The sequence below is a fragment of the Microcebus murinus genome, chromosome 20, assembly GCF_040939455.1.
Source record: "Microcebus murinus isolate Inina chromosome 20, M.murinus_Inina_mat1.0, whole genome shotgun sequence".
Taxonomy (NCBI): domain Eukaryota; kingdom Metazoa; phylum Chordata; class Mammalia; order Primates; family Cheirogaleidae; genus Microcebus; species Microcebus murinus.
In genome coordinates, this window is record NC_134123.1 from 36,830,934 (window position 1) to 36,856,719 (window position 25,786).

Here is a 25,786-nt window from a genome sequence, read left to right on the forward strand (position 1 = left end):
CACCCCCTTATCCGCCACTCTGTCCCCAGCGGTCTCGTCCCGCCTCTGACCGGACCCCGAGACTGCCCTGACCCCCGGGGGCAAACTCAGCGCCAGGTTCGATCTTAAGACGTCACGCCGTGGGGAAACTGAGGCTGGGGCCCCCAGGTGGAGGCTCGGATCTGGTCCCATGCTTCTCGTCCACAGGGCTGGAGGTTTGGGGGACATGCCCCCCCGACCCCGGACCCCAACCCGGGGCAAGGAGGACAGAAGGGGACATTTGGGGACCCCGGAGTCCCGGTCTCGGAGCGGCCAACCCGGGGAGCGAGCGGCAGGCGTGGACGGCTTTTCGTTTTTCTTAGAAAAATCTTTAATAAAAATAGCTCTCTGCGGAACGGGGTTATCAAAAAAACAAATTAAAAAAAAAAGAGGCCGGGCGCGGAGGCTCACGCCTGTCATCCCGGCACTCTGGGAGGCCGAGGCGGGAGGCTCGCTGGAGGTCAGGAGTTGGAGGCCGGCCTGAGCAAGAGCGAGACCCGATCTCTAATAAAATAAAAAAAATAAAAAAAAATAGAAATAAATTAGGACTCTGGGATGCCGAGGCTGGAGGATCGTGCTCGAGGTGACGAGTTCGAGGCCGGCCTGAGCGAGACCCCGTGTGTACTTAAAAAAGAAAGTAGGACTCTGGGAGGCCGAGGAGGGAGGATCGCTCGAGGTCAGGAGTTGGAGGCCAGCCTGAGCAAGAGCGAGACCCCGTCTCTACTAAAAAAATAGAAACAAATTAATTAGCCAACTAAAAATATATAGAAAAAACGAGCCGGGCGTGGTGGCACATGCCTGTAGTCCCAGCTACTCCGGAGGGAGGCCGAGGCGGGAGGCTCGCTCGAGGTCAGGAGTTAGAGGCCAGCCTGAGCAAGAGGGAGACCCCGTCTCTACTAAAAAAGAAAAAAAAAGAAATCAAGAGTCTGGGAGGAGGCCGAGGAGGGAGGCTCGCTCGAGGCCAGGAGTTCAAGGCCAGCCTGAGCCCAAGAGCAAGACAACCCGTCTCTACTAAAAAAAATAGAAAGAAATTTGGAGTCTGGGAGGCCGAGGCGGGAGGATCGCTCGAGGCCAGGAGTTGGAGGCCAGCCTGAGCAAGAGCGAGACCCCGTCTCTACTAAAAAATATAGAAACAAATTAATTGGCCAACTAAAAATATATAGAAGAAACGAGCCGGGCGTGGAGGCGCATGCCTGTAGTCCCAGCTACTCTGGAGGGAGGCCGAGGCGGGAGGCTCGCTCGAGGCCAGGAGTTGGAGGCCAGCCTGAGCAAGAGGGAGACCACGTCTCTACTAAAAAAAAAAAAAAAAAAAAAAAAAAGAAATCAAGATTCCGGGAGGAGGCCGAGGCGGGAGGATCACTCGCTCGAGGCCAGGAGTTCAAAACCAGACTGAGCCCAAGAGCGAAGCCTCGTTTCTACTAAAAAAAAAAAAGAAAGAAATCAGGACTCTGGGAGGAGGCCGGGGCGGGAGGCTCGCTCGAGGAGGCCAGGAGTTCGCGGCTGCAGCCCGGGCCTGAGACATCATCTGCCCTATTTTTTTTTTTTTTTAGAAAAATGACATTTTTGGTGGGTTTTTTTTGTTTTCTTTTGTTTTTGATAAACGTCAGCCTGCACGAGGGACCCTGCCCGGCCCCCCGAGTTACGGGGCGGAATCGCAGACACTCGGGCGCCCGCCTTGCCGACCGCAAGATAAAAATAAATGGGTCGTCGGCGCGGCAGGCAAAGGTGGAGTCTGCAACGTTCCCCGGCGGGGACCCCAAGACCAGAGAGAAATGGGAAACGAAGAAAAGACCGGAAAGGAGCAGGGAACCTCGCCTGCTGGCGTCCCGGACTCGAGGCCCCACCGCGGGGCCGTGGAATCTTCCAGAACCCGGGGGGAAAACGGCGCCGGCTGCTCAGTAGCCCAGCAGTCTCCTGGCTTCCTCGCTCTGGGCCTGGAGGGTCTCGCTGGCGTACTTGTGCAGGAGTTCCATCTTCTTCCTGCGAACCAGGGCCTCCTCGATCTGTGGGCGTGGGGAGGCCAGAGGTCAGAGGGGAGGAGGCCGGGGCGGGAGGCTCGCTCGGGGTCGGGAGGTGGAGGCCAGCCTGAGCAAGAGCGAGGCTTCCCCGTCTGTCTCTACCGAGAAATAGAAGGAAACTAATTTGGCCAACTAATATATATATGCCTGTATAGTCCCAGCTACCCGGGAGGGAGGCTGAGGCGGGAGGATCGCTGGAGGCCAGGAGTTGGAGGCCAGCCTGAGCAAGAGCGAGACCCCGTCTCTACTAAAAAAAAAAAAAAAAAAAAAAAAAATAGAAAGAAATGAGCTGGACAACTAAAAATATATAGGGAACACGAGCCGGGCACGTGGAGGCGCATGCCTGTAGTCCCAGCTACTCGGGAGGGAGGCCGAGGAGGGAGGATCGCTCGAGGTCGGGAGTTCGAGGCCAGCCTGAGCAAGAGCGTCTGAGACCCCCGTCTCTGCTAAAAATAGAAAGAAATGGGCTGAACGACTAAAAACGTATCGGAAAAACGAGCCGGGCGTGGTGGCGCATGCGTGTAGCCCCAGCTACTCGGGAGGGAGGCCGAGGCGGGAGGATCGCTTTGTGAGCGAGGCTGATGCCACGGCACTCTAGCCCAGGCGACAGAGCGAGACTCTTGTCTCAAAAAAAAAAAAAAAAGAGCGAGCAGGCCGGGCGCGGCGGCTCACGCCTGTCATCCCGGCACTCTGGGAGGCCGAGGCGGGAGGATCGCTTGAGTTCAAGAGGTCGAGGCCAGGCTGAGCAAGAGCGAGAGCCCGTGTCTGCTAAAAAAACAAAAAACAAAACAAAACAAAAAAAAAAACGAAATAAATTATCTGGATGACTAAAAACATATATAGACAAAATGAGAGCCAGGCGTGGTGGCGCGTGCCTGTCGTCCCAGCTACTCGGGAGGGAGGCTGAGGCAGGAGGATCGCTTCAGGTCAGGATTTCGAGGCCAGCCTGAGCAAGAGCGAGACCCCGTCTCCAGTAAAAAAAAAAAAAAAAATAGAAGAAAATTAATCGGCCAACTAAAAATATAAATAAAAAAACGAGCCGGGCGTGGTGGCGCATGCCTGTCGTCCCAGCTACTCGGGAGGGGAGGCCGAGGCGGGAGGCTCGCTTGAGGCCAGGAGTCCCGGGCCAGCCTGAGCAAGAGCGGGACCCCGTCTCTACTCAAAATAGGAAGAAATGAATCGGCCGACTAAAAATACACGAATAAAAAAACGAGCTGGGCACATGGAGGCGTATGCCTGTCGCCCCAGCCACTCGGGAGGGAGGCCGAGGCGGGAGGATCGGTTGAGGCCGCTGTTGAGCGAGGCTGACGCCACGGCGCTCGCTCCAGCCCGGGCGACAGAGCGAGACTCTGTCTCAAAAAAAAAAGAAAAAAAGAGAGAGAAAAGGGCTGAGTCCTTCGCGAATCCCCCCCTGCCAGATCCCAGCCAGGAGAGGGGGCCTGGTTCGAACAAGCAGAACGTTCTGGAAGGTCTCCGAGGGTCTCCCGCTGGGAAGGGCTGAACAGCAGGAAGCCTGCTGTCTGTAGGACGGGTCCCCCGCGTCCCCTTGTGGCTGCCACAGCCCGTCTTGGGGGCAGGATGACAACGGCCGGGCGGGCGAGAGGGACCCAGAGCCGCCCGGGGCGGAAGGCGCTAGAACAGCCACCGGGCAGGCCGGGCCGCGGTCCTACCTCTTGCTGGGACGGTACGGGGACGTGAGCGATGAACTTCTGCTGCCCGTCCTCCCCCGCTCTGTCCTGGCTGCCCTCCTCGTCCGACTGCAAAGAGACACGCCAAGAGACCCCCCAGATAAAGGACCAGCAGAGAAAATTCTAGAAAATCGACGCTCTGGAAGACACGCCAACTCCCCAGATGTTCGAAAGAAGCAAAAAAAAAGGAAAGAGGAGGCCCGGTGCGCGGAGGCTCGCTCTCTCGAGGTCAGGACGTGGAGGCCGGCCTGAGCAAGAGCGAGACCCCGTCTCTAGTTAAAAAAAAAAAAAAGAAAAAAAAAAGAAAGAAATGAGCTGGACGACTAAAAATATATAGGAAAAAAATGAGCCGGGCGTGGTGGGGCATGCCTGTGGTCCCAGCTACTCGGGAGGGAGGCCGAGGCGGGAGGATTGCTAGAGGCCAGGAGTTGGAGGCTGCTGTGAGCGAGGCTGACGCCACGACACTCACTCCAGCCCGGGAGACAGAGCAAGACTCTGTCTCAAAAATGAAAGAAAGACAGATAGAAAGAAACAAAGAAAGAAAAGAAGGAAACAAAGCAAGGAAAAAAGAAAGAAAAGAAAAAGAAAAAAAGGAAAAGACGGAAAGACACAAGGAAAGAAAAGAAAGAAGGAAAGAAAGAAAAGAACAGGAAGAAAGAAGGAAAGAAAAAGAAAAAAGACACAAAGAAGGAAAAAAAGGAAGAAACGAGAAAAGAAAGGAAAAGACAAAAGAAAAAGAATGAAAAGAAAAAGAAAGATAGAAAAAAAGAAAAGACAGTAGGAAAGAAAAGAAAGGAAAAGAAAAAAAAAGACAGAGACAGAAAGAAGGAAACAAAGGAAGGAGAAAAAAGAGAGAAAAGAAAAAGAAAGAAAAGAGAAAGAAGGAAAGAAAGAAAAAAGAAGACAGACAAGAAAGAAAGAAAAGAAAGAAGGAAAAAAACAGAAAGGATAGAAAGGTAAAAAGGAAAAGAAACAAAGAAGAAAAGATAAAAACAGAAAGACAGACAGAAGGAAAGAAAGGAAAAGAAAGAAAAAAAGACAGAAAGAAGGAAAGAAAGAAAGAAAAGGAAAAGTAAAGACAGACAGAAAGGAGGAAAGGACAGAAAGAAGAAAGAAAAGATAAAGACAGAAAGAAGGAAAAAAAGGAAGAAAGGAAAAGAAAGAAAAAAGAAAAGATAAAGACAGAAAGAAGGAAAGAAAGGAAGAAAGGAAAAGAAAGAAAAAAGAAAAGATAAAGACAGAAAGAAGGAAAGAAAGGAAGAAAAAAAATATAAAGGCAGAAGAAGGAAAGAAAGGAAGAAAGGAAAAGAGAAAAAAAAGAAAAAAAAGACAGAAAGAAGAAAGAAAAAAGAAAAGATAAAGACAAAAAGAAGAAGGAAAGAAAGGAAGAAAAAAGAAAATATAAAGACAGAAAGACAGAAGAAGGAAAGAAAGGAAGAAAAGAATAGAAAGAAAAAAGAAAGAAAAGAAAAAGAAAGAAGGAAAGAAAAAAAAAGATAAAGGCAGAAAGAAGGAAAGAAAGGAAGAAAGGACTAAAAAGAAAAAAGACAGGAAGAAGGAAAGAAAGGCAGAGAGAAAAAAGAAACAGGGAAGAAAGACAGAAAGAAAGGTAGAAGGAGAGAAGAGAAAGACGTAAGGACCAGCACAAAAAATTACGAGGAAAAAACAAAACAAAAGCAAAATAAAAATAAAAGAATAAAAAAACTACAAAAAAAAAACAACAAAAAGAAAAGACAGACAGAGACGGGCAGGAGTGAGAGCAGAGCACCGTGGGGACCCGGGAACGGCGTGGGGACCGTGTCCCCCCAACCCAGAGACCCCCGAGTCTGAGCCCTCCACCTCCCCGGCGTTGAGGGGTCCCCACGGGCCGCGCACCCCCATACCTCCTCCTCGGTGACCGCATAGATGTTCGCCTCCTCTTCCTCCTCCTCCTCCTCCTCCTTCTCGCCTCGGGCCAGCCGGGCCTCCCGCTCAGACCTCCACCTGTCCGCCAGCCGCACCCGCACTGCAAGCACACGCACCTGCTGCCGCCACCCCCGCCACGCGCCTCCCCGCGTGCGCCTCCCCGCCATGCGCCTCCTTGTCCTTCCACTCCTTTATTCCTTTAACTACTTTCCCTTCTTTCATTTCTTTTTTTTATTGTATTTTATTTTATTTTTTTATTTCGGCATATTATGTTTCTTTTTATTTTAAATGGGGAAGAAAGAAATCTTATTTTTTATTCCTTTATTTTTTTCTTCTTCTATTTCTTTTCTTTCTATTTTAAATGGGGAAGGAAAGTAATCTTGTTTTTTTTTTTTCTTTTTTATCCTTTTAATTATTTTTTCTTCTTTTATTTCTTTCCTTTTTATTTTAAATGGGGAAGAACGAAATCTTGTTTTTTTTATTCTTTTATTTTTTTATTCCTGTAACTATTTTTTCTTCTATTTCTTTTCTTTTAATTTTAAATGAGGGAGAACGAAATCTTTTATTTTTTTTTATTCCTATAACTATTTTTTCTTCTTTTATTTCTTTCCTTTTTATTTTGAATGGGGAAGAAAGAAATCTTGTTTTTTTTTAATTTTATTTTTTTATTCCTTTAATTATTTTTTCTGCTTCTTTTATTTCTTTTCTTTCCATTTTAAATGGGGAAGGAAAGTAATCTTTTTTTTTTTTATCTTTTTTATCCTTTTAATTATTTTTTCTTTTATTTCTTCTCTTTCTACTTTAAATGAAGAAGGAAAATAGGCCGGGCGCGGTGGCTCACGCCTATAATCCCACCCAGCACTCTGGGAGGCCGAGGCGGGAGGATCGCTCGAGGTGTCAGGAGTTCGAAACCAGCCTGAGCAAGAGCGAGACCCCGTCTCTACTACAAAAAATTAGAAAGAAATGAGCCGGACAACTAAAAATATATAGAAAAAAACGAGCCGGGCGTGGAGGCGCATGCCTGTCGTCCCAGCTACCCGGGAGGGAGGCCGAGGCGGGAGGCTCGCTGGAGGCCAGGAGTCGGAGGCTGCTGTGAGCGAGGCTGAGGCCACGGCGCTCACTCCGGCCCGGGCGACAGAGCGAGACTCTGTCTCAATAAAAAACAAAAAAAAAGACGGGCAGAGACGCCCGCGTGTGGCCCGCGGACCGGAGTTTGAGGTCCCCGCCCTGAGGACGTGTGATGCCCAGGGACTCACGTTTCTTCTCGTATTCCTGCTCCAGAGGGACAATGACCCCGTCGTCCTCGTCCAGGTAGCCGTAGTACTCGAAGTCGATGGCCTTCATGAGCTCGGCCCGGGTCTTTCTGGGAGGGGGAAGAGCTAGAAGAGAGGGCGGGAGTTTATTAGCTCAATTCCCCGAGTCCAGGAACGTTCCAGAAGACACCACGGAAAAACGGTCGCTTCTCCGCACGCCGCTCCCGTCGTTCCGTAAGCCGCGCGACCCTTCTCTGAAATCAGACCTTTGAACCAATGAGTCCGTTAAAAAGGGCCGGGCGCGGTGTGGAGGCTCGCGCCTGTCGTCCTAGCTACTCTGGGAGGCCGGGGAGGGAGGATCGCTCGAGGTCAGGAGGTGGAGGCCAGCCTGAGCAAGAGCGAGACCCCATTTTTCCCAAAAAAAAAGAAAGAAATTAATTGGCCAACTAAAATTATATATAGAAAAAAATGAGCCGGGCATAATGGGGCACGCCTGGAGTCCCAGCTACTCGGGAGGGAGGCCGAGGCGGGAGGCTCGCCCGAGGTCAGGAGTTCGAAACCAGCCTGAGCTAGAGCGAGACCCTGTTTTTCCCCCCAAAAAATTAAAGAAATTAATTGGCCAACTAAAATTATATATAGAAAAAAATGAGCCAGGCATAATGGGGCATGCCTGGAGTCCCAGCTACTCGGGAGGGAGGCCGAGGCGGGAGGCTCGCTTGAGCCTCAAAGCTGGAGGCTGCTGTGAGCCAGGCTGACGCCACGACGCTCACTCTACCCCGGGCCACAGGGTGAGACTCTTGTCTCAAAAAAAATCCAGGAAAAATAATTCCTACAGGGCAAGGCTGCTATGCACGGGCAAGAAGAAACAGAGCAAGAGGACTCAGCATGTCGTGCCTCTAACTGGGATGAATTTTTTTTTTTTTTTTTACCAAAAACGGCCCCAAAACCTTCCAGAACGTTCGTCACTTACGTTCTTTCTCAAATAACTCTCTGACACCGGGTAAATCTTTGGCTGCTCCGAAGTACTTGTAGCCTCGGTTTCCTGGAACTTCTTTGCCTTCGTGGTCCAGCATTTTGGGGCCGACTTTCTTATGAGGGAGAAAAAATAAATAAACCTTAAACCCACTGTTTTCCATGTTTGCGAAATATTGAAGCGAATGCCAACGTGGCAAATATTTACAGAAAAAACAAAAATATTTATGGTGCTTTTTTTTTTTTTTTTTTTCTTTGCTTTTTTGAGACAGAGTCTGGCTCTGTCGCCCGGGCTAGAGTGAGTGCCGTGGCGTCAGCCTCGCTCACAGCAGCCTCCAACTCCTGGCCTCCAGCGATCCTCCCGCCTCGGCCTCCCTCCCGAGTAGCTGGGGCTACAGGCATGCGCCACCACGGCTGGTTCAGTTTTTCTATATATTTTTACTTGTCAACCTAATTTCTATTTTTTAGTAGAGACGGGGGTCTCGCTCTTGCTCGGGCTGGCCTCCAACTCCTGACCTCGAGCGATCCTCCCGTCTGGGCCTCCGAGAGTGCTGGGATGACAGGCGTGAGCCGCCACGCCCGGCTCATGGTCATTTTTTTTTTAATCTCTTAAAAAAAAAATCATCGTAAATAGCCGGGCCGAGTGGCTATTTAATCCTAGCATTCTGGGAGGCCGAGGCGGGAGGATCGCTCGAGGCCAGGAGTTTGAGATCAGCCTGGGCAATAACGAGACCCCCGTCTGTACAAAAAAAAATTTAAAAATTAGCCGGGCTCTGTGGTGCATACATGTAGTCTCAGCTACTCGGGAGGGAGGCCGAGGCGGGAGGATCGCTCGAGGTCAGGAGGTCGAGGCCAGCCTGAGCAAGAGCCAGACCACGTTTCTACTAAAAAAAAATATATATATATAAAATGAGCTGGCCAACTAAAAATGTATAATATTGAAAAAACGAGCCGGGCGTGGTGGCGCGTGCTTGTAGTCCCAGCTGCTGGGGAGGGAGGCCGAGGCAGGAGGATCGCTGGAGGCCAGGAGTTGGAGGCTGCTGTGAGCTAAGATGATGCAACTGAACTTTTTTTTTTTTTTTTTTTTTTTTTGGAGACAGTCTCGCTTTGTTGTCCAGGCCAGTGTGAGTGCCGTGGCGTCAGCCTAGCTCACAGCAACCTCAAACTCCTGGGCTCAAGCCATCCTCCTGCCTCAGCCTCCCCAAGTAGCTGGGACTACAGGCATGCGCCACCATGCCCGGCTAATTTTTTCTATATATATTATTTGGCCAATTAATTTTCTTTCTATTTATAGTAGAGACGGGGTCTCGCTCTTGCTCAGGCTGGTTTCGAACTCCTGACCTCGAGCAATCCGCCCGCCTCAGCCTCCCTCCCGAGTAGCTGGGACGACAGGCATGCGCCTCCACGCCCGGCTCATTTTTTTCTGTATATTTTTAGTCGTCCAGCTCATTTCTTTCTATTTTTAGTAGAGACGGGGTCTCGCTCTTGCTCAGGCTGGCCTCGAACTCCTACCTTGAGCGATCCTCCCGCCTCGGCCTCCCAGAGTGCTGGGATGACAGGCGTGAGCCACCGCGCCCGGCCTGTTCTTTCTCTATTTTTTCCAAAAAATTACGTGTTATTTATATAATGAAAGTTACCATTTTGAAAAGAAAGACAAAACCTAGAACCAAATTTGTGAATATAGTGACTATGGCCTCAATTGTGGCATTCATACAAAAACAACACAAGGATGGCCGGGCGTGGTGGCTCACACACGTAATCCTAGCACTCCGGGAGGCCGAGGCGGGAGGATCGCTCAAGGTGGGAGTTCGAGGCCAGCCTTAGCAAGAGCGAGACCCCGTCTCTACTAAAAATAGAAAGAAAGGAGCTGGACAACTAACATATATAGAAAAAACTGAGCCGGGCGTGGAGGCGCACGCCTGTCGTCCCAGCTACTCGGGAGGGAGGCCGAGGCGGGAGGATCGCTGGAGGCCAGGAGTCGGAGGCCGCTGTGAGCGAGGCTGACGCCACGGCACTCACTCCAGCCCGGGCGACAGAGCGAGACTCTTGTCTCAAAAAAAATAAATATTTTAGGTCTAAAAAAAAAATAAAAAAAAAAAAAAACAAAAATAAAATGACACCTGATTTTTAGGTCTAAAAAATAAATAAAAAATAAATAAATAAATAAATAAATAAATAAATAAATAGATGAAATAAAAAAATAATAAATAAAATAAAATAAGATAAAATAAATAAAAAGTAAAGAAAGTGGGTACAAATGAAAAAATAGAAAAAAAAAAAATTTTTTTTTTTTTTTTTTTTTTTGGGAACCGAGGAGGCCCTGAAAGGAGGCCCTGGTCATTTGAAACAGGAGGCCGAGGCCCACTCACTCCGTAATCCGGTCCACCCAGCTCCTTAATCCGGACCTCCCAGTGTCCCTTCTCCCTGAGCAGCTTGTTAATCTCGTCGTTGAGGTCCCGGATGCGGAATTCGCCCAAACCAGCTGGAAAACAAAACAACAACAACAAAGAGTGTTAATATCCTGTCTCGAGGCCGGGCGCGGAGGCTCACGCCTGTGATCCCAGCACTCCGGGAGGCCGAGGCGGGAGGATCGCTGGAGGTCGGGAGGTGGAGGCCAGCCTGAGCAAGAGCGAGACCTTGTCTCTACTAAAAATAGAAAGAAATGAGCTGGACAACTAAAAAAAATATATATAGAAAAATTAGCCAGATGCCTGTAGTCCCAGCTCGGGAGGGAGGCCGAGGCGGGAGGCTCGCTCGAGGTCAGGAGTTCGAGGCCAGCCTGAGCGAGAGCGAGACCCCGTCTCTAATAGAAATAGAGAGAAATGAGCTGGACAACTAAAAATATATAGAAAAATGTAGCCGGGCGTGGTAGCGCATGCCTGGAGTCCCAGCTACTCGGGAGGGAGGCCGAGGCAGGAGGATCATTTGAGCCCAGGAGTTGGAGGCCAGCCTGAGCAAGAGCAAGACCGCTTCTCTACTAGAAAAAATCAGAAATTAGCTGTACAACTAAAAAATATGTATATAAATTAAAATTAGCCAGGCACGGTGGCTCATGCCTGTAGTCCCAGTTATTTGGGAGGCTGAGGCAGGAGGATCGCTTGAGCCCAGGAGTTGGAGGCCAGCCTGAGCAAGAGGGAGACCCCGTCTCTACTAGAAAATAATAAAAAGAAATTAGGTGGACAACTAAAAAAATATATACATATATATATAAAAACAAGCCGGGCGTGGTGGCGCATGCCTGTAGTCCTAGCTACTCGGGAGGGAGGCCGAGGCAGGAGGATCGCTTGAGGCCGGGAGTTGGAGGCTGCTGTGAGCGAGGCTGATGCCACGGCACTCTAGGCCGGGCGACAGAGCGAGACTCTGTCTCAAAATAAATAAATGAACAAACTCCAGCCCAGGCGACAGAGCTAGACTCTCAAAATAAACAAAATAAAATAAAATAAAACTCTGTCTCAAAATAAAATAAAATAAAACAAAATAAAATAAAATAAAATAAAATAAAATAAAATACAGGAACAAGTGAGCTTACCATTCTGAATCTGAGCAACTTTTTTAGATATCTCTCCAATGATCTGTAAAAAGAAAAAAATAAATAAATAAAAGGCTACAGTACAGTTTTCGTCGACTTTCCATTTCCGTTTCCAAACACGGGAAGAACGTTAATTCAAAATTAGCAATTAAAAATAGTTAATGATACTGGTTTAAAATCTGTACCCCCCCAGCCCCAGTAATATGCCGAAATAAAAAAACAAAAATAAAAAACAGGCCGGCGCGGAGGCTCACACCTGTCATCCCGGCACTCTGGGAGGCCGAGGCGGGAGGATCGCTCGAGGTCAGGAGTTGGAGGCCAGCCTGAGCAAGAGCGAGACCCCGTATAAATAGAATAGAAACAAATAGTATAAACAGAAAGTGGTATAAATAAAAATATTTATACTAGTTTAAATAGAAACAAATTAAGTATAAATAGAATACTAGTATAAATAGCATTTTATACTATTTATATGGTATAAATAGCATAAATAGAAACAAATTAACTGGCCAACTAATATATATAGAGAAAAAATGAGCCGGGCGTGGAGGCGCATGCCTGTGGTCCCAGCTACTCGGGAGGGAGGCCGAGGCAGGAGGATCGGTGGAGGCCAGGATTTGGAGGCTGCTGTGAGCGAGGCTGACGCCACGGCACTCACTCCAGCCCGGGCGACAGAGTGAGACGCTGTCTCAAAAAAAATTAAAAAAATAAAAATAAATAAATAAAAATAAAAATATAAATAAAAATACAATAAAATAAAAAATAAATATATAATACTATCAAATAAAAATAAATAAAAATAAGAATATAAATACAATAAAATAAAAAATAAATATGTAATAAAAAATAAAAATAAATATAAATATAAATACAGTAAAATAAAAAATGAATATATAATAATAAAAAACAGCCGGGCGCGGTGGCTCACGCCTGTAATCCTAGCTCTTGGGAGGCCGAGGTGGGAGGATTGCTCAAGGTCAGGAGTTCGAAACCAGCCTGAGCAAGAGCGAGACCCCGTCTCTACTATAAATAGAAAGAAATTAATTGGCCAACTGATATATATATAAAAAAAAAATTAGCCGGGCATGGTGGCGCATGCCTGTAGTCCCAGCTACTCGGGAGGCTGAGGCAGGAGGATCGCTTGAGCCCAGGAGTTTGAGGTTGCTGTGAGCGAGGCTGACGCCACGGCACTCACTCTAGCCTGGGCAACAAAGCGAGACTCTGTCTCAAAAAAATAAATAAATAAAAAAATAAAAATAAAAAAATAAAAATATAAATACAATAAAATAAAAAACAAATATATACTAACAAATAAAAATAAATAAAAATAAAAATATAAATACAATAAAATAAAAAACAAATATATACTAACAAATAAAAATAAATAAAAATATAAATACAATAAAATAAAAAGTAAATATATAATAATAAAAATAAATAAATAAAAATATAAATATAAATACAGTAAAATAAAAAATAAATATATACCAATAAAAAAATAAAAATATAAATATAAATACAATAAAAAATAAATATATAATAATAAAAAATAAAAATAAATAAATATCCCACTGTCTTTGAGCTGAAAGAAAAAAAAAAAATAACACAAAGAAATATAATGGAGGGGGGGAAATGGGCATTTATTTATTGAAACCTTAAAATCTGTACCCCCATAATATGCCGAAATACAAATAAAAAAGTTAAAAAAATATACATATATATATATAATGGAATCATTTTTAAAAAATTTTAAAAATAAATAAATACATAAAAAACGCTGGTTTTAGAGTCACACTTAGACAACAAGAAGCGGAGACCTGTCGCTGCCTCCGAGGTCGATTCATCTAGATCTGCCTGGAACGTACCTGCCGTCTCCACTTCTCAGCCTTGGGCAGCTCGGTACACTCCGAGGCCAGAAAGGGTCTCCGTTCCTAAGGAGAAGAGAAATGACACGCGTGTTGTCACCACGGCACCGCGTTTTCCCCGAAAATAAAGATTTCCCCGTAAAATAAGCCCCAGCGGGACGTCCAAGCATTTGCGCCCTAGAAGGCCCAACCCCGAAAACCAGCCCTCGTCGTCCGGCTCGTTTCTTTGTATTTTTTTTATTTATTTTTTAGTAGAGACGGGGTCTGGCTCTTGCTCAGGCTGGCCTCAAATTCCTCACCTCGAGCGATCCTCCCACCTCAGCCTCCCTCCCGAGTAGCTGGGACTACAGGCATGCGCCACCACGCCCGGCTCGTTTTTTTTTTTCTATATATTTTTAGTTTTCCTGCCCATTTATTTCTATTTTTAGTAGAGACGGGGTCTCCCTCTTGCTCAGGCTGGTTTCAAACTCCTGGCCTCAGGAGATCCTCCCGCCTCAGCCTCCCTCCCGAGTAGCTGGGACTACAGGCATGCGCCACCGCGCCCGGCTCGTTTTTTCTATGTATATTTTTTTAGTTGGCCAATTAATTTCTTTCTACTTTTTGTAGTAGAGACGGGGTCTCGCTCTTGCTCAGCCTGGCCTCGAACTCCTGACCTCGAGCAATCCTCCTGCCTCGGCCTCCCTCCCGAGCAGCTGGGACTACAGGCGTGAGCCACCACGCCCGGCTCATTTTCTCTGTATATTTTTAGTTGTCCAGCTCATTTCTTTCTATTTTATTTTTTTTTTAGTAGAGACGGGGTCTCACTCTTGCTCAGGCTGGCCTCCAACTCCCGACCTCGAGCGATCCTCCCGCCTCGGCCTCCCTCCCGAGTTGCTGGGACTCCAGGCATGCGCCACCGCGCCCGGCCGGCCTTTCTGATCTCTGCAAACCTGCCGGGTCTCCCCGAGAAACCAGCCCCTTAGCGGGACGTCTGAACATCTGCGCCGTCAAAGCCCGACCCCGAAAACCATCCTTAGCAACGGTTGCCATGGTTACGAAGCGCAAAGTCTGCACGACAACCCGTGTGCGTGTGCGCGGTCTCGGGGTGGGACAGACACCGAGCAGCCCTTCCCGTCCGCCCCGTCCTGAGAGCTCTGGGGGGGCTCGACGGGGAGAGGTCGGTTCTAGAAGGTTCTAAAGGGGAAATAGAGTCGCGAGACGCTGGGGATGGGATCCGGGGTCCGGAGAGGGAGGAGGGACGTTCCAGTAAGTAGACGGCTTCCCTCTGTCGGAATCCGTGGGGACGGTTGGACCGTGCTTAAAAAAAAAAAAATGACACGTCCGCGGAGGCTCGCAACTGTCATCCCGGCACTCTGGGAGGCCGAGGAGGGAGGATCGCTCGAGGTCAGGAGTTGGAGGCCAGCCTGAGGAAGAGTGAGACCCCGTCTCTACTAAAAATATAGAAAGAAATTAATTGGCCACCTAACATATATATATATATATATATAGAAAAAATGAGCCAGGCTTGGAGGCGCATGCCTGTAGTCCCACCACTCTGGGAGGCCGAGGCGGGAGGCTCAGTCGAGGTCAGGAGTTCGAAACCAGCCTGAGCAAGAGGGAGACCCAGCCTCTACTATAAAAATAAAAAGAAACTAATTGGCCAACTGATATATATATATATAGAAAAAATTAGCCGGGCGTGGTGGCGCATGCCTGTAGTCCCGGCTACTCGGGAGGGAGGCTGTGCATATATTTTATTTTTATTTTTTTTTGGAGACAGAGTCTGGCTCTGTCGCCCGGGCTGGAGTGAGCGCCGTGGCGTCAGCCTCGCTCACAGCGGCCTCCACCTCCTGGCCTCCAGCGATGCATTTATTCTCAACACTGCACAATTCGTAGGAGAGACTCACACCCACCTTCACTTTTCCTTCTTCCAGTTGAGCCTGGCGAAATCTCGCTAAGGCCGTCCTGCCGGGGACAGAAAACAGTCCGTTAGACGCTGATCACGGATTTCTGGTGACCCCAGAGTTCCCGGATGGGGCAGACCTGCCCGTAACCACGTTTGACACCATTTATACAGATATTGCAACTGAGCAAACATAGGAGGCCGGGCGGGGAGGCTCACGCCGGCAATCCCAGCACTCTGGGAGGCCGAGGCGGGAGGCTCGCTCGAGGTCAGGAGTTGGAGGCCAGCCTGAGCAAGAGCGAGACCCCGTCTCTACTAAAAAACAGACAGACGTTAACTGGACAACTAGAAATATATAGGTTGGGCGCGGAGGCTCACGCCTGCAATCCCAGCAGTCTGGGAGGCCGAGGTGGGAGGATCGCTCGAGGTCAGGAGTTCGAGGCCAGCCTGAGCAAGAGCGAGACCCCGTCTCTACTATAAATAGGAAGAAATTAATTGGCCAACTAATATATATAGAAAAAACAAAAAAAATGAGCCGGGCGTGGAGGCGCATGCCTGTAGTCCTGGCTACTCGGGAGGGAGGCCGAGGCAGGAGGATCGCTTGAGCCCAGGAGTTGGAGGCTGCTGTGAGCGAGGCTGACGCCACGGCACTCACTCTAGCCCTGGCGACAGAGCGAGACTCTGTCTCAAAAAAATGAATAAATAAAAAGAATTATACACAAAAAAGACTCTGGGAGGCCGAGGCAGGAGGATCGCTCGAGGTCGGGAGTTCGAAACCAGCCTGAGCAAGAGCGAGACCCCGTCTCTAGTAAAAATAGAAAGAAATTAACTGACCAACTAAAAATATATATACAAAAAAACTGAGCAGGGCGTGGAGGCGCATGCCTGTCGTCCCAGCTACTCGGGAGGGAGGTCGAGGCAGGAGGATCGCTGGAGGCGGCTGTGAGCGAGGCTGACGCCACGGCACTCACTCTAGCCGGGGAGACAGAGCGAGACTCTGTCTCAAAAAAAACAAAAAAAAAAACAAACAAAAAAAAGCCACAGAGTAGTTAAACGGTTTCCGTGTTCCAAGGAAAAAGGGCTTATAAGGCCATTTATATTCTCTTTTTTCTCTTTTTTTTTGAGACAGAGTCTCGCTTTGTCGCCCAGGCTAGAGTGAGTGCCGTGGCATCAGCCTCGCTCACGGCAGCCTCCAATTCCTGGGCTCAAGCAATCCTCCTCCCTCAGCCTCCCGAGTAGCTGGGACTACAGGCATGCACCACCACGCCCGGCTAATTTTTTCTATATACATTAGTTGGCCAATTAATTTCTTTCTATTTATAGTAGAGACGGGGTCTCGCTCTTGCTCAGGCTGGTTTCGAACTCCTGACCTCGAGCGATCCTCCTGCCTCGGCCTCCCAGAGTGCCAGGATTACAGGCGTGAGCCTCCGCGCCCGGCCCCATTTATATTCTTGAACACCCAAGAATCTAATTTATTTACACTGGACATAAGGACGGTGTCAAAATATGCTCATAAGACAGATGAGATGAGCAATATAAATTCAGATGTTAAAAGATTAATATCGGGGGGGGGAAATGGGCATTTATTGAAACCTTAAAATCTGTACCCCCATAATATGCCGAAATAAAAAAAAAAGAATAATAAAAAAATAAAAAATAAAAAAATTCTACTTGTCCTCACCTGACAAAAATAAATAAATAAATAAATAAAAAGAATTTTAAAACAGACCAAAAAAATACCCAAAAGATTAATATTCCTAGCACCCAGGGAGGCTGGGGCGGGAGGATCGCTAGAAGTCAGGAGGTTGAGGCCAGCCTGAGCAAGAGCAAGACCCCGTCTTTCCTTAAAAAAAAAAAAAAAAAAAAAAAAAAACAGAAAGAAACTAGCTAGGCAAGTAAAAAAATATATAGTCAAAAAAAAATGAGCCAGGCGTGGTGGCGCGTGTCTGTGGTCCCAGCTACTCGGGAGGGAGGCCGAGGCAGGAGGATCGCTGGAGGCCAGCCTGAGCAAGAGCGAGACCCTGTGTCTACTATAAATAGAAAGAAATTAATTGATCAACTAAAAATATATATAGAAAATAAATGAGCCGGGCGTGGAGGCGCGTGCCTGTCTTCCCAGCTACTCGGGAGGGAGGCCGAGGCAGGAGGATCGCCGGAGGCCAGGAGTTGGAGGCCGCTGTGAGCGAGGCTGACGCCACAGCACTCACTCTCTAGTCCGGGCGACAGAGCGAGACTCTTGTCTCAAAAAAAAAAAAAAAAAAAAAATTCATAAATATCCAAGAATGGAAAGAAATTTTAAAAAAACAAAAAAAAAAAAAGAAAAAGAAAACAATAGAAGAAAAAGAAAAGAATAAAAGAAAAAGAAGAAGTAAAAGAAAACACTAATCGGGAAAACAAACAGGCGAATAAGGAAATGCCGTATGCAGAGAAAGAAAACCGCTTTTTTTGTACCAAAAGGACAAACTGAGTTTTGTCGTGGTTAATAAGTTAGAAAAAGTTTCCCGCCCAAAATCCGTTGATACTCACATGGCCTTTTCTGCATTTCGAGCCTGGAAAGAGGGAGAAGGGAAGAAAAAAAAAAACGCCAATGTTTAACATGCCTTTTATTTTTCTTTTCTCGTTTTCTTTTCTTTGTGGTTTTCGTTTTGGGTAGGGAGTGGGTAAGTTATTCACTTTATCGTGGAAAGGATTTTTCTTTTTTCTCATTTTCTTTCCTTTTTGGTTTTCTTTTTGGGTAGTGAGTAAGTTATTCACTTTATCGTGGAAAGGATTTTTTTTTCTCATTTTCTTTTGTTTTTGGGTAGTAAGTGGGTAAGTTATTCGCTTTATAGTGGAAAGGATTTTTTTTTCTCATTTTCTTTTCTTTTTGGTTTTCTTTTTGGGTAGTAAGTGGGTAAGTTATTCACTTTATCGTGGAAAGGATTTTTTTTTCTCATTTTCTTTTCTTTTTGGGTAGTAAGTGGGTAAGTTATTTACTTTATCGTGGAAAGGATTTTTTTTTTCTCATTTTCTTTCCTTTTTGGTTTTCTTTTTGGGTAGTAAGTTATTCACTTTATCGTGGAAAGTTTTTTTTCTCATTTTCTTTTCTTTTTGGGTAGTAAGTGTGTAAGTTATTCACTTTATATTGGAAAGTTTTTTTTTTTCTCATTTTCTTTTCTTTGTGGGTAGTAAGTGGGTAACTTATTCACTTTATAGTGGAAAGTGGTTTTTTTTCTCATTTCTTTTTCTTTTTGGTTTTCTTTTTGGGTAGGGAGTGGGTAGGTTATTCACTTTACAGTGGAAAGGATTTTTTTTTTTTCTCATTTTCTTTTCTTTTTGGGTAGTAAGTGGGTAAGTTATTCACTTTATACTGGAAAGTTTTTTTTCTCATTTTCTGTTCTTTTTTGGGTAGGGAGTGGGTAAGTTATTCACTTTATCGTGGAAAGGATTTTTTTTCTCATTTTCTTTTCTTTTTGGTTTTCTTTTTGGGTAGGGAGTGGGTAAGTTATTCATTTATAGTGGAGAGGATTTTTTTTTCTCATTTTCTTTTCTTTTTGGGTAGTAAGTGTGTAAATTATTCACTTTATAGTGGAAAGTTTTTTTTTCTCATTTTCTTTTCTTTTTGGGTAGGCAGTGGGTAAGTTATTCACTTTATAGTGGAAAGGATTTTTTTTCTCATTTTCTTTTCTTTTTGGGTAGTAAGTGTGTAAATTATTCACTTTATAGTGGAAAGGATTTTTTTTCTCATTTTCTTTTCTTTTTGGGTAGTAAGTGGGTAATTTATTAACTTTATAGTGGAAAGGATTTTTTTTTTCTCATTTTCTTTTCTTTTAGGTTTTGTTTTTGGGTAGTAAGCGGGTAAGTTATTCACTTTATAGTGGAAAGGTTTTTTTCCCCCCCATAGGGTATATATGTTACTTTTTGCTTTTTTTTATTATTGCCATCTGCATTTTTTTAATTTATTTTTTTTCCCCAGCATACTGTAGGGGTACGAATGTTAAAGTTACGTATATTTCCCTTACTCCCCCTCACAACTATAGTCGAAAGTTTTATAAAGAAACAGCGACATGCCGGGCAAGGAGGCTCACGCCTGTCATCCCAGCTACTCTGGGAGGCCGAGGCAGGAGGCTCGCTCGAGGTCAGGAGTTAGAGGCCAGCCTGAGCAAGAGCCAGACCCCGTCTCTACTGAAAATACAGAACAAGATTAACTGGCCAACTACAAATATATAATAAAAACATGAGCCGGGCGTGGTGGCGCATGCCTGTAGTCCCAGCTACTCAGGAGGAGGCTGAAAAGGGAGGATCGCTCGAGGTCAGGAGTTGGAGGCCAGCCAGCCTGAGCTAGAGTGAGACCCTTTAGTCTCTACTAAAAAATATAGACAGGAATGAGCTGGACAACTAAAAATATATGGAAAAAAAAATGAGCCGGGCGTGGAGGCGCATGCCTGTGGTCCCAGCTACTCGGGAAGGAGGCTGAGGTGGGAGGCTCGCTCGAGGTCAGGAGTTTGAGATCAGCCTGGGCAAAGGAGCAAGACCCCGTCTCTACCAAAAAAGTAGAAAGAAACTGGCTGGGCGCGGCTGCTAACGCCTGTCATCCCAGCACTCTGGGAGGCCGAGGCTGGAGGATCGCCCGAGGTCAGGAGTTCCATACCAGCCTGAGCAAGAGCGAGACCCAGTTTCTACTAAAAATAGAAAGAAATTAATTGGCCAACTAATATATATAGAAAAAACGAGCCGGGCGTGGAGGCGCATGCCTGTAGTCCCAGCTACTCGGGAGGGAGGCCGAGACAGGAGGCCCGGTTGAGCCCAGGATTTGGAGGCTGCTGTGAGCGAGGCTGACGCCACGGCACTCACTCTAGCCCGAGCGACACAGCAAGACTCTGTCTAAATAAATAAATAAATAATAAAATTTAAAAAAAATAAAATAAATAAAATAAAATAAAATGACAGTGGGCTTCATGTCAAGTGGAGCACTGCCCAGAGAGTACTTTGGTAGAATTATTTCTTTGGTTGCAGAAATCTACGTAGACAGTGAAGATGTGTTTTTTTTTTTTTTTTTGAAGACAGAGTCTAACTCTGTGGCCAAGGCTACAATGAGTGCCATGAAGTCAGCCTGGCTCACAGCAGCCTCCAACTCCTGGCCTCCAGCGATCCTCCTGCCTGAGCCTCCCTCCCGAGTAGCTGGGACTACAGGCATGCGCCACCACGCCCGGCTTTTTTCTCTATATACACTGGTTGTCCAATTAATTTCTTTCTATTTTCTTAGTAGAGACGGGGTCTCGCTCTTGCTCAGGCTGGTTTCGAACTCCTGACCTCGAGCGATCCTCCCGCCTCAGCCTCCCAGAGTGCTGGCATGACAGGCAGGAGCCTCCGCGCCCGGCTCATTTTTCCTACATATTTTTACTTGTCTGGCTAATTTCTTTCTATTTTAGTAAAAACAGGATCTTGCTCTTGCTCAGGCTGGCCTCCAACTCCAGACCTCGAGCGATCCTCCCGCCTCGGCATCCCAGAGTGCTGGGATTGACAGGGAGGAGCCACCGCGCCCGGCCGAAGATGGGTCTTGCAAACTTTTTCAACCCGCTACGTGCATCTGAGATATTTTGTGTTACAGAAACAGCTTTTTCAAGCTCGAAATTTGCTGGAACGTCTGAGGCAGAGGCAAGCGCGTGCCCGGCATGGTTAGGCCGTGTCTGGACGCAGTGGTTATCCAGACGGGCCCTACGAGAGGTCAGGAGTTCGAAACCAGCCTGAGCGAGAGCGAGACCCCGTCTCTACTAAAAAAACAGAAAGAGATTAATTGGCCAACTAAAAATATATAGAAAAAAAAAAACGAGCCGGGCGTGGTGGTGCAAATGCCTGTAGTCCCAGCTACTCGGAAGGGAGGCTGAGGCAGGAGGATCGCCCTAAGCGGGCACCCCAGAGTTTGTAGGGAGAGTCAGACACGGAATAAATGGTGTCGCTTATGAGCGACAGGGAGAAGCAAGCACTGCAGGCCGCGGCGTGTGCAAAGGTCCTGAGGTAGCAAGAAGGACCAGAGTGGCTCTGGGAAATCAAGGGCAGGAGGAAAAAAAGGATGCAAGTAAAGTGGGGGGTGGGTGGGTGGAGGGAAAAGGATGGGCAGGACCTTAGATTTCTGGGCTGGATTTTTTTTTTTTTAACGCTTTTAGTCAAAGGGCATTGACTGAGGCATGCTTTTTCCTAACGTACACTCAGGGAGTTCTGGCTTTTATAAATTAAAAAGTCTACAAATTACCTAAGCGGACATATAGGAATAAAATGTATCGGGTGTCGGGAGGGGGGAGGAGGGGATGGGTATGTACGACCATAACGAGGAGGAGGTGCAAGTTTTGGGGGAAGGACACGCTTGAAGGTCTTACTCGAGGAGGGGAAGGGGGCATGGGAAATATAAGTAACCTTAACACTTGTTCCCCCATAGTACGCTGAAATAAAAAAAAAAAATACAAAAAATACAAAAACAAGGCTACAATTTACATTCTTAAAATGAAGAAATAAAATAAAATAAAAATAAATGAAAAATATTTAAAAAAGAATATAAATATGTAAAAATAAAATATAAATAAATACATATATAAAAATGAAATAAAAATACATATATAGGCCGGGCGCTGTGGCTCACGCCTGTAATCCTAGCTCTTGGGAGGCCGAGGCGGGCGGATTGCTCGAGGTCAGGAGTTCAAAACCAGCCTGAGCAAGAGCGAGACCCCGTCTCTACTGTAAATAGAAAGAAATTAATTGGCCAACTGATATATATATATAAAAAATTAGCCGGGCATGGTGGCGCATGCCTGTAGTCCCAGCTACTCGGGGGGCTGAGGCAGGAGGATCACTCAAGCCCAGGAGTTTGAGGTTGCTGTGAGCTGGGCTGACGCCACGGCACTCACTCTAGCCTGGGCAACAAAGCGAGACTCTGTCTCAAAAAAAAAAAAAAAAAAAAAAAAAAAAAAAAAAATACATATATAAAAATAAAATAAAAAATACATGAAAACAAAACATATAACAATAAAATAAAAATAAAAAATATATATATATACAAATAAAGTAAAAATGAATAACCAGGCCGGGCGCTGTGGCTCACGCCTGTAATCCCAGCACTCTGGGAGGCCAAGGCAGGAGGATCGCTCGAGTTCAAGAGTTGGAAACCAGCCTGAGCAAGAGCGAGACCCCGTCTCTACTATAAATAGAAAGAAATTAATTGGCCGACTAATACATATAGAAAAAATTAGCCTGGCGTGGTGGCGCATGCCTGTAGTCCCAGCTATTTGGGAGGCTGAGGCAGGAGGATCACTTGAGCCCAGGAGTTGGAGGCTGCTGTGAGCGAGGCTGACGCCACAGCACTCACTCTAGCCTGGGCGACAGAGTGAGACTCTGTCTCAAAGAAAAAAAAAAGCATATAAAAATGAAATAAAAATAAATTTATTCAAACTCTGATATCTGCAAAAAAATAAAAAAAAATAAAATAAAAAAAAAAATAAATTTAAAAATACATAAAAATGAACTAAAAGTGAATAAGAAATATACATAAAGTAAAAATAAACACACATGTAGAACTCAAATTAAATTTCAAAACATATAAAAATAAAATAAAAAACATAAATACATGAAAATAAAATAAAAATAAATATATAAAAATAAAATTTAAAAATGCATACATAAATAAAAAAATAAAATGTATGTAAAAATAAACTAAGGATAAAAATAAAATTGAAAAACATATAAGAATAAATAAACACATGTATAAAAATGAAATTAAAAAATGTATAGAAATAAAAAAATCTAAAATGAAATAAAAATGAAATCAAATAAAACAAATACATAAAAATGAAACAAATAAAAACATAAAATTAAACAAAAATAAAAATAAAATCTTATGAATAAAAACAAATACATAAAAATAAAATAAATAAAAACACATAAAATTAAGTAAAATAAATAAAAATGTTTTACAAATAAAAATTCACAAAAATTAAATAAAAACACATAAAATTAAGTAAAAATAGAAACGTTTTACAAATAAAAATACACAAAAATTAAATAAAAACACATATAATTGCATTAAAATAAATAAAAATGAAGCAAAAATAAAATTTTATAAATAAAACTAAATAAGCACATAAAAATAAACAAAAACACGTGAATAAAAAATAAGTAAGTACAAAACAAAGCCTTACAAACAGAAACAAACACATAAAAACGAAATGAAGCCCAGCAGACACACAGACACGCCGGAAGCGACCCCCGCCGGCTTCCGGGGTCGGACCGGAAGGGACGGGGAACCCCGAAACCCCGGCGGCGCCCCCCGAGAGTCCCCGTGGGGACTTGGGGCGACACCCCGGGGTGGGGGGGCTTCGTGGCGGAAACGCGCGTTTCGGGGTTCCGCGCTTCCGGTGCGGGTTGCCACGGCGACAGGCGGCCGAGCCCACCCCCCCCAGAGTGACAGCGGGGGACCCCGGAGCCCGCGGCGGTGGGCGGCGGCGTCGTTGTCGCACCACCCCTCAAACTTCCGGCACCCCGGCCTGCCCGCCGCGTCCCCGGGCCGCCCCGACTCACCATGGTGTCGCCGAGGGCGACAGTCGCCGCGGCCCCAGTCGAAGACGACCCTCACGGGAACCGGGGGCTCCGCCTGGACGCGGGAACTCACGTTGTCGGCGGAGGGATAAAGGGGACGGACCGGAAGTGAGCGGCCGGAAGTACCGCATCGGCGACGACCCAGGGCACAATATAGCCGCATGGTCCTGGGGGCGTGGCCTTTTCGTAACGTCAGTGCGCCTCGGCCTGGGGAGGCGGGGTCGGCACGCTCGTGGGGGCGTGGCCTTCCGCGGCGCGTAAGTGCGTCATTACCCTGAGGTGTGGGCTGCAAACACTCCTGGGGGCGTGGCCTTTCCCGTAGCGTCATGGCGACGCTCCCCCTGAGGGGTGGGGTCAGAAGGCTACTGGGGGCGTGGCCATTGCCGTCGCGTCCGTGCGTCGCTCCCTTGAGGGGTGGGGTGGGCACGCTGCTATGGGCGTGGCCTTCCCCGTAGCGTCTTTGTGACGCTCCCTGGAGGGGTTGGGGTCAGCGGGCTACTTACTGGGGGCGTGGTCTGCGCCTTAGAGTGTGTACGTGTGAGCGCGCACGCTCCTGGGGGCGTGGCCTTTTCCGTAGCGTCATTGCGACGCTCCCTTGAGGGGTGGGGCCAGCGGGCTACTCACTGGGGGCGTGGCCTTCGCCGTTGCGTAAGTTCGTAGGGGTGGGCACGCGTCTGGGGGCGTGGCCTTTTCCGTAGCGTCATTGCGACGCTCCCTTGAGGGGTGGGGTCAGCGGGCTACTTGCTGGGGGCGTGGCCTTCGTCCTAGCGTAAGTGCGTGTGGGTGGGCACGCTCCTGGGGGCGTGGCCTTCCTCGTAGCGCCAGTGTGTGGCTCCCATAGCACGTGCGTAGGGGAGTGTTACAACTGCGCATGCGCCTTCTGATGCGCGTGAAGTACCGTACGGATGCCCGGTTTGTTATCGCGATACCAAATGTGCAATCTCTCGCGATAGCGATGGGCAACGCGGAAGGAAGGGGCTTTTCGTGCAGGGGCTTGCGCGAGGGTGTTGTGGCTGCTCTGCTGGGGGGTGGGGGGGCAACGTTCTGGATTGTTCTTTCAGAGTTGGGCACACAAGGCTTGGGCACATCCTCCTTGAAGGATTCAAGGTCCAGCCCAGTGCGGTGGCTCACGCCTGTCACTCCTGCACTCTGGGAGGCCGAGAAGGGAGGTTCGCTCGAGGGCAGGGGGTCGAGGCCAGCCTGAGCAAGAGACCCCATCTCTACTATAAATAGAAAGAAATTAATTGGCCAACATATATATATATAGAAAAAATGAGCCGGGCGAGGTGGCGCATGCCTGTAGTCCCAGCTACTCGGGAGGGAGGCCGAGGCTGGAGGATCGCTAGAGGCCAGGAGTTGGAGGCCAGCCTGAGCTTGACCAAGACCCGGTCTCTACTATAAATAGAAAGAAATTTGCTGGACAAGTAAAAACAAATATAGAAAAAACGAGCCGGGCGTGGTGGCTCATGCCTGTAGTCCCAGCTACTCGGGAGGAGGCCGAGGTGGGAGGCTGGCTCGAGGTCAGGACTTCGAGGCCACCCTGAGCAAGAGCCAGACCCCGTTCTCTACTAAAAAATAGAAATTAATCCGCCAAGTAAAAATATATAGAAAAAAAACGAGCCGGGCGTGGTGGCGCGTGCCTGTCGTCCCAGCTACTCGGGAGGGAGGCCGAGGCAGGAGGATCGCTCGAGGCCAGGAGTTGGAGGAGGCTGCTGTGAGCGAGTCTGACGCCACGGCACTCACTCTAGCCTGGGCGACAGAGGGAGACTTTAAAGAACTCAAGGTCCTGGGAGAAAAAGGCCACTTAAGGGGAGGGGGAAGGATTGAGAGGAGTCACCTCCCAGACTTACAAGACTTGGGAGTAGAGGCTGAAGGCAATGGCCCCTGGGGGCCACTGCCACACAACTGTCCCCGGCCACAAGGAGGAGGTCAGGTGAGGGGACTCGGCAAATTGACCCGGGCGACAGTCTGGACCCTGGTGACTGGCTCTGCAAGGGAAGCCAGGTGACCCGTGGCTCAGTGTCAACCAACCTCAGAGCGAGGCTGACCCCACTGCACTCACTCTAGAGCCCGGGTGACAGAGTGATGAGA

General features: G+C 47.1%; 1 protein-coding gene across 1 annotated transcript; it reads right to left on the minus strand.

The window, feature by feature from the left end:
• Positions 1-325: 325 nt before the first annotated feature.
• On the minus strand, positions 326-23,826 carry ISY1 (ISY1 spliceosome associated protein). The gene is made up of 11 exons (XM_075995924.1): positions 23,678-23,826; positions 17,657-17,679; positions 15,141-15,192; positions 13,249-13,314; positions 11,384-11,426; positions 10,224-10,336; positions 7,853-7,970; positions 6,886-7,008; positions 5,608-5,729; positions 3,707-3,793; positions 326-2,021 (listed from the first exon to the last, which is right to left on the minus strand). The coding sequence occupies exons 1-11, from the start codon at positions 23,678-23,680 to the stop codon at positions 1,914-1,916; spliced, it is 858 nt and encodes a 285-aa protein (XP_075852039.1). The 5' UTR covers positions 23,681-23,826; the 3' UTR covers positions 326-1,913.
• Between the last annotated feature and the right edge of the window lie 1,960 nt (positions 23,827-25,786).